This window comes from Oncorhynchus kisutch, linkage group LG5, assembly GCF_002021735.2.
Source record: "Oncorhynchus kisutch isolate 150728-3 linkage group LG5, Okis_V2, whole genome shotgun sequence".
Classification (NCBI taxonomy): domain Eukaryota; kingdom Metazoa; phylum Chordata; class Actinopteri; order Salmoniformes; family Salmonidae; genus Oncorhynchus; species Oncorhynchus kisutch.
In genome coordinates this window covers 56,583,620-56,595,277 of record NC_034178.2, presented here as the reverse complement: position 1 = coordinate 56,595,277, position 11,658 = coordinate 56,583,620, and the positions used below count along the sequence as shown (strand labels likewise).

The following is an 11,658-nucleotide window of genomic DNA, read 5'->3' as shown; positions in this document are numbered from 1 at the left end:
ATTGTTTCTCAGAAATGAATGTTATATTAATAATATAATTGTTATCTTTAGTGTTGATAAGCCCATGGATGAGTAGCAAAAAGCACCACCCACAGGGACATTCACCAATTGGTTGTTCCTCACCCAGAAAACCCTTCCAAAACATATTTTTCTAAAAGACAACAAACTGACTCATTCTCCTGTGTGTGTGCGTGTATGCACATACATGTGTGTGTCTGTTTATATATTCTGTACATACAGTATGGTTTGACAGACAGACAGGCGGATAAGGAGATAATAATTCACTTCACATGGCAAATTGTCTGTCTCTAACATGCAGCACAACATGCTCTCTCCCTGGCTCTCTCCCTGGCTCTCTCCCTGAATCTCTCGCTGGCTCTCTCCCTGGCTCTCTCGCTGGCTCTCTCCCTGGCACTCTCGCTGGCTCTCTCCCTGGCTCTCTCGCTGTCTCTCTCCCTGTCTCTCTCGCTGGCTCTCTCCCTGGCTCTCTCGCTGGCTCTCTCGCTGGCTCTCTCCCTGGCTCTCTCGCTGGCTCTCCCGCTGGCTCTCTCCCTGTCTCTCTCGCTGGCTCTCTCCCTGTCTCTCTCGCTGGCTCTCTCCCTGAATCTCTCGCTGGCTCTCTCCCTGGCTCTCTCCCTGTCTCTCTCGCTGGCTCTCTCCCTGGCTCTCTCGCTGGCTCTCTCGCTGGCTCTCTCCCTGTCTCTCTCGCTGGCTCTCTCCCTGGCTCTCTCGCTGACTCTCTCACTGGCTCTCTCCCTGAATCTCTCGCTGGCTCTCTCACTGGCTCTCTCGCTGGCTCTCTCCCTGCCTCCCTATAACAGCAGCAGTCATATTCTGGGTTTTCCAGACGATATAGCAAGAATGGGTTGCCAGGAACAAGGATGACAGTGATAACAGGTTAATGTTCATGAGGAGGTAGTGGAGACTGTGCTTTCAGAGGGGGACAGTGAACACACTCAGAAGGATAGGAATGTTGTGGCTAGGAAAGGATTCATGATTAGCCCAAGAGCATATTTTATTTATTTTATTTGTACAGAACTGCTTCATACAAAACGAAAGGATACAATTACTTTTATCGAAAGTACCTCAAATACACAGATACACCAAGGACATTTTAAACTACATGGTAGTCACGTTTTGAACCTGTTTTTCATTCACCAAATGCCATATCTGTGTATTGGCCCCTGTAAACCATTACCATGCTCCTTTCCTACCCCAGATGTAGTGTTACAGTACATTCATTATGTGCAAAGACTAATCATACCCTAATTGTAACTACACTATATTTGTAGCATGTCAGTCAATGTACCTTTATTTTTCATCTGCCACTTGTTCCATTATTCTATGGTACTTATTTACCTTAATATTAGAAACACAACTTACAGACAAAACAACTCCTATCTTACTGGAACTGCAGATACATCCATGCACCAAAGACCTAGTTTTATAAATATTTGTTTCAATGTTTTAAAATCTTTCAGCTGTGAAATATTCCTGAAGTTGTCAAAGCCGTACAGTTATCATTTTACTCAGGTTATCTGGCACCATTTCACCCATCTAAAATACTAATGTGTGTGTGTGTGTGTGTGTGATGTTGTGATGTCCAGGCCTGACTCTAGATGACAATAGACTTGAGGTGTCTGAAACACATGATGACATCCAGAGGGACAGGAGGGCTCAGGTGGTTCCCATCCAGACGCAGGTACCTGTTGGGTATCAATCAATCAATCATACAAACTATCAATCAAACTATCAATCAATCAATCAATCAATCAATCAAACAAACTATCAATCAACCAAACAAACTATCAATCAATCAAACAAAATATCAATCAATCAAACAATCAAGCAAACAAACAATCTATCAATCAATCAAACAATCTATCAATCAATCAAACAATCTATCAATCAATCAAACAATCTATCAATCAATCAAACAATCTATCAATCAATCAAACAATCTATCAATCAATCAAACAAACTATCAATCAACCTTTCAATCAAACAATCAAACAAACTATCAATCAATCAAACAAACGTTTCAATCAATCAAAGACACAAACGAATAAATCAATCCATTTATCGTACCTATTGTGTTATGAATATTTATATTACCTGAGTCTGGGCATCAGAGCCTCATCAGTCAGACTCTCAGAGGACAGACTGAATGGACAAAGCTGGGTCCCGTTAATACCTGACATATGAACACACACACACACACACACACATGCACACACACATGGGTTAATCAATGCTGTCGTGGTTATGTTACTAATGTTTTCATCTCCATTGCATGTTACTCATTCTCAATGCTGTTATAGTTGTGATGTGGTTATGTTGTGGTCTTGCTACAGACCTATTATGGCCTTATGTTAGGCTACTCACTCTCAATGCTGTTGTGGTTGAGGTGCAGTTGCTCCAGCTGGGGGTTGAACAGGGGGACGGAGGTGAGCTGGTTGTGGGCCAGGTGAAGGTCTAGCAGGGTGGAAACGTTGAACACAGCCTTAGGTACTCCCTTATCACTTAGCTGGTTGAAGTTGAGTCTCACAAACGCCAGGTTGGAGAAGCCTTGGAAGTAGTCCCTGCATTGGGAAGACAAGTGGGTTACTGTAAATAGTGGGATGATGCAGTATTTTCCAAGTGCTTAGAGGATAGAGAGTTCAGAACACTGTCATTCTTGTGTGCTTTACTGGATCTCACACCAATGTTTCGGCCAATAGATAATGTGTGTGTGCGTACGTGTGCGTACCTGCATTGTGTGTGCATGCATGTGTCATTACTTAGGGATGTCCTCGATGTTGTTCCTGTCCAGGAATAGTTGTGTGATGCCGTTGGGGATGTTAGCTGGCATCTTCTTCAGGATGTTGTGGGCCAAGTTCAGCTGAACCAGGTTCTTCATGTCTTTAAAAGTGTTCTTCCCCACATCACTGTCACTCAACTAAACACAACAGAGAATACACAGGGAGAATTAACATTGAGTGAGCGTGAGAGTGAGTGCATTTGTGTGCGCATGCAAGCATGTGTTTGTGCGAGTCTGTGTGCATACATGCCTGTGTGCATGTGTTTGTATGTGTGTGTGTGCATGCATAAATGCGTGTGTACGTTTGTGCATTTGTATGTGTGTGTACCTTGTTGTGGTGCAGGTCGAGCAGAGCAAGGTGCTCCATCTTGCCAAAGGCTCCAGAGGGGATCTTGGAGATCTGGTTGTGGCTGAGAATGAGCTGCTCCAACCCAGCTGGCAGGTCATCAGGAACCTCCTTCAGCTGGTTCCTCTCCATGTAGAGAAACAACAGACCAGGTACCTTCTCAAACACCTGGGACACAGAGAGACAGAGAGAGAGGCAAGAAGGGCATTCTATGCCATCAAAAGGAACATAAATTTCAACATACCAATTAGGATTTGGCTAAAAATACTTGAATCAGTCATAGAGCCCATTGCCCTTTATGGTTGTGAGGTCTGGGGTCCGCTCACCAACCAAGACTTCACAAAATGGGACAAACACCAAATTGAGACTCTGCACGCACAATTCTGCAAAAATATCCTCTGTGTATAACGTAGAACACCAAATAATGCATGCAGAGCAGAATTAGGCCGATACCCACTAATTATCAAAATCCAGAAAAGAGCTGTTAAATTCTACAACCACCTCAAAGGAAGCGATTCCCAAACCTTCCATAACAAAGCCATCACCTACAGAGAGATGAACCTGGAGAAGAGTCCCCTAAGCAAGCTGGTCCTGGGGCTCTGTTCACAAACACAAACACATCCTACAGAGCCCCAGGACAGCAGCACAATTAGACCCAACCAAATCATGAGAAAACAAAAAGATAATTACTTGACACATTGGAAAGAATTAACAAAAAAACAGAGCAAACTAGAATGCTATTTGGCCCTACACAGAGAGTACACAGCGGCAGAATACCTGACCACTGTGACTGACCCAAAATTGAGGAATGCTTTGACTATGTACATAGTCATAGTCATAGCATAGCCTTGCTATTGAGAAAGGCCGCCGTAGGCAGACATGGCACTCAAGAGAAGACAGGCTATGTGCTCACTGCCCACAAAATGAGGTGGAAACTGAGCTGCACTTCCTAACCTCCTGCCCATTGTATGACCATATCAGAGAGACATATTTCCCTCAGATTACACAGATCCACAAAGAATTCGAAAACAAATCCAATTTTGATAAACTCCCATATCTACTGGGTGAAATTCCACAGTGTGCCATCACAGCAGCAAGATTCGTGACCTGTTGCCACGAGAAAAGGGCAACCAGTGAAGAACAAACACCATTGTAAATGCAACCTATATTTATGCTTATTTATTTTATTGTGTGTCCTTTAACCATTTGTACATAGTTAAAACACTGTATATATATAATATGACAATTGTAATGTCTTTATTGTTTTGAAACTTCTGTATGTGTAATGTTTACTGTTAATTTTGATTGTTTATTTCACTTTATATATTCACTTTATATATTATCTACCTAACTTGCTTTGGCAATGTTAACACATGTTTCCCATGCCAATAAAGCCCTTGAATTGAATTGAATTGAATTGAGAGAGACAGAACGAGAGACAGCGAAGTAGACAGAGAGACAGACAGAGATACAGAGAGACAGACAGTGAGAGAGAGAGAGAGAGAGAGAGAGAGAGAGAGAGAGAGAAAGAGAGAGAGAGAGAGAGAGAGAAACAGACAGAAACAGAGGAAGAGAGCGAGAGACAGAGAGAGGGAGAGAGAGGGAGAGACAGAGAGAGATGGAGAGAGGGAGACAGAGAGAGGGACAGAGAGAGAGAGAGAGAGAGAGAGAGAGAGAAACAGACAGAAATAGAGGAAGAGAGCGAGAGACAGAAGGAGAGAGAGGGAGAGACAGAGAGAGATGGAGAGAGGGAGACAGAGAGAGGGACAGAGAGAGAGAGAGAGAGAGAGAGCGAGAGAGAGAGAGAGGGAGGGAGACAGAGAGAGAGAGACAGAGAGAGATGGAGAGAAGGAGAAAGAGAGAAAGAGGCAAATAGCGAGAAAAAAGAAAGAAAGATGGAATTATGAAAATCAGTGAATGCATGACTACATAAATAAATGAAATAAATAAATAGAAAAAAGCTCCCACCTGCTTGTCTACTTTTCTTATGCGATTGTTGGCCATGTTAACCCATCGCAACTCTGTGGCGTTGTTGAAGGGTTCCGCTGTTACCACAGAGATGTAGTTGTTCTGCAGGTAAAGGTAGTGGACTCTCGACGGGATCACAGGGACCGTACGGAGGTTCCGGTTCTCACAATAGAGGGCGTTGGGGAAGGAGGGGGGGCAGAAACACTCGCGGGGGCAGTCAAGGAACATGGAGGGGGGGCCAAGGATGGGAGGGGGGAAGTCTGTGGGCTCCTGGGGTTCCAGTTCATCAGGGGGCAGGCTAGGCTTGAAAGAGGGCCGCTTGGTGGCCTTAGGAGGCTTAGGAGGTTTTTTAGGTCTCAGTCTCTGGGAGAACACTGCCCCCATCAGGAGACAGAGCACCAGGGCAGAGTAGAGTCCCACAGCTGCCTTCATTGTCCTGGATGGAGAGAGAAGGGGTGGAGGAAAAAGAGATAGAGAGATTGAATTGAATTGAGAGAGAGACAGAGAGATGGAGAGAGAGAGAGCGAGAGAGAGAGAGACAGACACAGACAGACAGACAGACAGAGACAAGGCAAGAAGAGCCTTCTATGCCATCAAAAGAAACATACAATTTGACATCCCAATTAGGATCTGGCTTAAAATACTCCACTCAGTTATAGAACCCACTTGGTGGCCTTAGGACGGAGAGAGAAGTGGTGGAGGAATTGCCTTCTATGGTGGTGAGCCCTGGGGTCCACTCACCAACCAAGAATTCACAAAATGGGAAAAACACCCAATTGAGACTCCGCATGCAGAATTCGGCAAAAATATTGTCAATGCATAACCCAAATAACGTATGCAGATCAGAATTAGGACTATACCCGTTAATTATCCAAATCCAGAAAATAACTGTTAAATTCCACAACCACCTGAAGGAAAGCGATGCCCAAACCTTCCATCACAAAGCCTTAACCTACAGAGAGATGAACCTAGAGAAGAGTCCCCTCAGCCAGCTGGTTATGTGGCTCTGTTAACAGACATAAAATGAGACCCAACCAAAGTATGAAAAAACTAACAGAGAACTACTTGACAGATTGGAAAGAATCAACCAAAAAACCTGACCAAATTAGAATGCTACCTTGCCCTTAACAGAGAGTACACAGTGGCAGAATACCCAACCACTGGGACTGACCCAAAATGAAGGAAAGCCTTGACTATGTACAGACTCAGTGAGCATTGCCTTGCTGTTGAGAGTGGCTGCCATAGGAAGACCAGGCTCTCAAGAGAAGACAAGATATGTGACCACTGTCCATAAACTTAGTTGAAAACCAAGCTGCACTTTCTACCCCCCTGTCAAATGTACGACCATATGAGACACATATTTCCCTCAAATTACACAAACCCACAAAGAATTCAAACACAAATCAATTCCAGCAGCAAAATGTGTGACACTCCCCCCCCCCCTCCCATGGTACTCTCTTGAAACGTTTTACTTGTGTAGTAATGTTTACTGTTAATGTCTGATTGTTTCTGTCTTTGTGTTGTTTAATTCCCTTTGTTGGTTTTTGTCATTGTTGTTTTGGCAACAAAGCCACTTTGAAATTAATTGAATTGACAGAGAGACAGACAGAGACAGAGCGACAGAGAGATAGAGACAGAGTGACAGAGAGACAGAGACAAAGACAAAGACAGAGCGACAGAGAGATAGAGACAGAAAGACAGACAGAGACCCAGAGACAGAGAGACAGAGAGACAGAGAGACAGAGACAGAGTGACAGAGAGATAGAGACAGAGAGACAGAGAGACAGAGAGACAGAGAGACAGAGACAAAGACAGAGCGACAGAGAGATAGAGACAGAAAGACAGACAGAGACCCAGAGACAGAGAGACAGAGAGACAGAGACCCAGAGACAGAGAGACATAGATCCAGAGACAGAGAGACAGAGACCCAGAGACAGAGAGATAGAGACCCAGAGACAGAGAGACAGAGACAGAGACCCAGAGACAGAGACAGAGAGAAACCGAGACCGAGAGTGGGAGGGAGGAAAAAGAGATTGTGGCAAAAGGGTTATGGGAAATGTGTCATTTGGTAAAGAATATATATGCCCCTTTATTTGGCATGACTTTGTTTCTAAATAGTTTATGATGCAGTTTCAATGGGAGTTATGATTGCGTTATTAAACCTTAAAAGTGATCACAGTTTAAAGTGCTAGCAGCCACTACAGTAAATGTTTTCCTCTAGCCTTCTGCAGGGGTTTGGTAATCTGCTTATATAAAGGCTGAGTTGAGAGCAGTGACCTGTGCAGGCGAAGCACACAGACATGGTTCTCATTAATGACTGGGTGAAGCACTAGCTTTTCCTTTACAGCTGTTAAAAATAAGAGAGAGAGAGAGAGAGAGAGAGGGGGGGGGGGGGGGAGACAGAGAGAGAGAGAGAGAGAGAGAGAGAGAGAGAGAGAGAGAGAGAGAGAGAGGGGGGGGGTGGGGGGACAGAGAGAGAGAGAGAGAGAGAGAGAGAGAGAGAGGGTTAGGGTTAGGGTTAGGGTTAGGGTTAGGGTTAGGGTTAGGGTTAGGGTGAGTTTTAATAGGGAGCTTAAAGCGGGAACATTGCCTTTCAATCACGCTGTGAAGCTGAACTTCTGCGATGCAGGTTGAATACAGCTCTTGGTCCAATGTGAGTGGATCCTAACGAGGGGGTCAGAGGGGCTAGAGTTCTGAGACGCCCAGCCCAACAGGGGACCCTAAGTCTCTCTCTCCATCTCTCTCTCTGTCTTCCTCTCTTTTCCCTTGGTCTCTCTCACTCTGGCAATCTTACAACCTAGCATACAGGAGATCACATCAAACCAGTTGTTGGTCATTAGTTAGTAATTGACAGAGTCCCCAAGATACAACAAGTGACTACTCACAAAAATACAAGGTGTTATGGATCAGCATCTTACAACAGTGTGGGATTGACTGTGTTTTTCTGTCCTTTGTTTGTTGTGAGAAAGCCTTCTGTTGAGTCTGATAAATAGCTGAGAGTCATTGCAAAACTATTCTCCTAGCCAGAGTCTGTCCAGGCCAGGATAAACAGTTCTGAACTTCCCTTCCTCCTAAACTAATCGTGTTCCTGGCAATGCCACTCAGCCCAGTGTGTGATTTCACTTTTCCTCTCTCAGTAGTCCAGAACTCCAACAGCTATAATCAGATGTTACGACGTCAGGACAGAGAGTTAGGGCTGTTGGTAGACACAAGAGAGAGATGACAGAGTTCTGCACATCTATACTATAGTCACAGCTATGTGTATGTGACTTAGGGTTGTTAGTCATCACGATATATATATATATATATATATACAGTACCAGTCAAAAGTTTGGACACAACTTCTCATTCCACATTTTTTTTTTTTTTACTATTTTCTACATTGTAGAATATTAGTGAAGACATCAAACCTATGAAAATAACACATATGGAATCATAACCAAAAAAGTGTTAAACAAATCAAAATATGTTTTATATTTCAGATTCTTCAAAGTAGCCACCCTTTGCCTTGATGAAAGCTTTGAACACTCTTGGCATTCTCTCAACCAGCTTCATGAGGTAGTCACGTGGAATGTATTTCAATTAAGAGTTGTGCCCTGTTAAAAGTAAATTTGTGGAATTTCTTTCCTTCTTAATGCGTTTGAGCCAATCGGTTGTATTGTGACAAGGTAGGGGGTTATACAGAAGACAGCCCTATTTGGTAAAATACCAAGTCCATATTATGGAAAGAACAGCTCAAATAAGCAAAGAGAAATTACTTTAAGACATTTAAGGTCAGTCAATCCGGAAAACTTCAATAACTTTTAAAGTTTCTTCAAGTGCAGTCGCAAAAATCATCAAGAACTATGATGAAACTGGTTCTCATGAGGACCGCCACAAGAAAGGAAGTCCCAGAGTTACCTCTGCTGCAGAGGATAAGTTCATTAGAGTTACCAGACATTGGTATTAACTGCACCTCAGATTGCAGCCCAAATAAATGCTTCAGAGTTCAAGTAACAGACACATCTCAACAACAACTGTTCAGAGGAGACTGTGTGAATCAGGTCTTCATGGTTGAACTGCTGCAAAGAAACCACTACTAAGGACAGCAATAAGAAAACGAGACTTGCTTGGGAAAAGAAACACGGACATTAGACCGGTGGAAATCTGTCCTTTGGTCTGATGAGTCCAAATTTGAGATTTTTGCTTCCAACCGCTGTGTCTTTGTGAGACGCAAAGTATGTGAATGGATGATCTCCACATGTGTGGTTCCCAAAGTGAATCACCCTGCAGCGATACACCATCCCATCTGGTTTGCGCCTAGTAGGACTATCATTTGAATTTCAAGAAGACAATGACCCAAAAATACTTCCAGGCAGTGTAAGGGCGACTTGACCAAGAAGGAGAGTGATGGATTGCTGCATCAGATGACCTGGCCTCCACAATCACCCAACCTCAACTCAATTGAGTGTATGTGGGAACTCCTTCAAGACTGTTGGAAAAGCATTCCAGGTGACTACCTCCTGAAGCTGGTTGAGAGAATACCAAGGGTGTGCAAAGTGTCATCAAGGCAAATGGTGGCTACTTTGAATAATCTGAAATATAAAACATATTTTGATTTGTTTAATACTTTTTTGGTTACTACATTGATTCCATATGTGTTATTTCATAGGTTTGAGGTCTTCACTATTATTCTACAATGTATAAAATAGTAAAAAATTTATAAAAATCCTTGAAAGAGTAGGTGTGTTCAAAATTTTGACTGGTACAGTTTATATATATATATATATATATAAAGTATGTAGATAGATAACACCCGTAATACTCAGGCTTCAGCACATCTGAGTAAGAGTTGCTCCAAGATCATCCTGGAACCATGATAAGAATCCTTCAACTTTATTCACTTTTCCATTGTCGCTTACATCTCCCGGAACATCTTTTCTGCTCCACTGGAGAAAAGGGTTGGCAACTCTATTAAGGGGAGCTATAAAGTCTAGGCAGAAATGTGACTGGTAACACATCAACCTTACTGGTTTACCTTACAGGCTATAGCTCCAGCCCAAGAACGCTTGGCTATGAAACACCATTTGGAAAATACTGAGACAGACAGAGGAGGGTCTGCAGACAAGCAAGGAAAATCATTGGACTGTCTGCACTGTTAAGCCTGGTTGAGATGGCAGGCAGATATATAGCCTGGCTGTCTAAACTCATGGATGACCCACATTCTAAAGGAAATATCAGCAAATGTCAAATAAGAAACTTTGTTTTGGCAGAATGATATAGATATTTTATAGCACGTGTTAGACAACAGATAATGTCGTATGATCAACAATGATCCGTTTTAACAATGTTTCCCATGCAGGGAATTTTTTGGTCAATAATAAATTCAATTGACAGTTTTATTGCTGTGTAAAAACACAGATGTCCAATTCAACAGAACCAGTCCAGACCACAGACCATTATGAAGTAATGAACATTCCTGAGATGATTCTGGAAGTTTCAGAAAGCTTCTCCTCTCTTTTCAAAGACATTGATCAACAAAAATCTGTATATTATTGTGACCTACCAATCCTAGCAGACAAACAGACGTCTTGACAGACACCTGGACAGTTGTCAAGCCCTATCTGATTTTAAGCTTAGAGCTGTAGAGGGTAGCGTGATATAGCCAAACACCGCAAAGCAATGTTTTCCTAAGTCTGACTGTGAAAAATAACTTCACTTTCAGTTCAGTCTTTTTGCCACCCAGTACTACCCTTCCATCAACTTGCAACAAGAAAGCAGCATGTTTAGCTGAACGAAATGGATAGGTGTGTCGCTATTTGTCTGAATGTCGCAGAGCAGCAGGGTTCTACAATCTGCTTTGTGAGAGAACTTTAGCAGAAGCAACTCGCTTTGGGAGGAGAGGACAGTACCACTCTCATTCAGCATCTCTATAGAAACACACACTGTCAGGCTCTGTTCACGTCCGCCTCTCTGCCAAGACACGGACACACAAACACACATTCCTCGTCCCACATACACCTCACACACTGTAAGACACACACACTCTCTCCTGGTCTTGCTCTGTTTACATGCTGTTATCGAGCGTGTCACATCTAATAGCATCCCCCCTGGAGGAAAGAAACAACAAATATTGTCTTACCTGTCAATGGTACCTGCCCTCTTTTATCAAGTTGAGAGTTTTCTGTCTCTCTGCTCTCTGTCTCTCTTACCCTTCTCTTACCCTTACCTCTCTCTTCCTCTCCCTCCCTCTCTCCTTCTTAGTGGACAAGCCTCCTATTGGGTTGGTTCCCTGGCTATTTTTCCCTGTGAAAGTCATAGTGTTTCCCACTCTCCTCCACTCCCTCCCACTCCCTGCCACTCTCTCCCTCCCCTCCCCTCCCACCCTCCCTCCCTCCCCTCCCCTCCCACCCTCCCTCCCTCCCCTCCCCTCCCCTCCCCTCCCACCCACCCTCACTCCCTCTCTCTGCCCCTCCACAGCAGAGATCAACAATTAATCTCGGTCACACTTTACTACTTGGATAGTCCGGATATTCCATCTGTAGTTGCTCTACAGATGGTCATA

General features: G+C 43.5%; 1 protein-coding gene across 1 annotated transcript; it reads right to left on the bottom strand.

Annotated features, from left to right (window-relative positions):
- Positions 1-997: 997 nt before the first annotated feature.
- On the bottom strand, positions 998-11,366 carry LOC109890260 (prolargin-like). Its single transcript, XM_020482250.2, has 7 exons — positions 11,236-11,366; positions 5,115-5,550; positions 3,129-3,314; positions 2,781-2,938; positions 2,386-2,582; positions 2,116-2,194; positions 998-1,706 (listed from the first exon to the last, which is right to left on the bottom strand). The coding sequence occupies exons 2-7, from the start codon at positions 5,544-5,546 to the stop codon at positions 1,616-1,618; spliced, it is 1,143 nt and encodes a 380-aa protein (XP_020337839.1). The 5' UTR covers positions 5,547-5,550; positions 11,236-11,366; the 3' UTR covers positions 998-1,615.
- Positions 11,367-11,658: the final 292 nt, after the last annotated feature.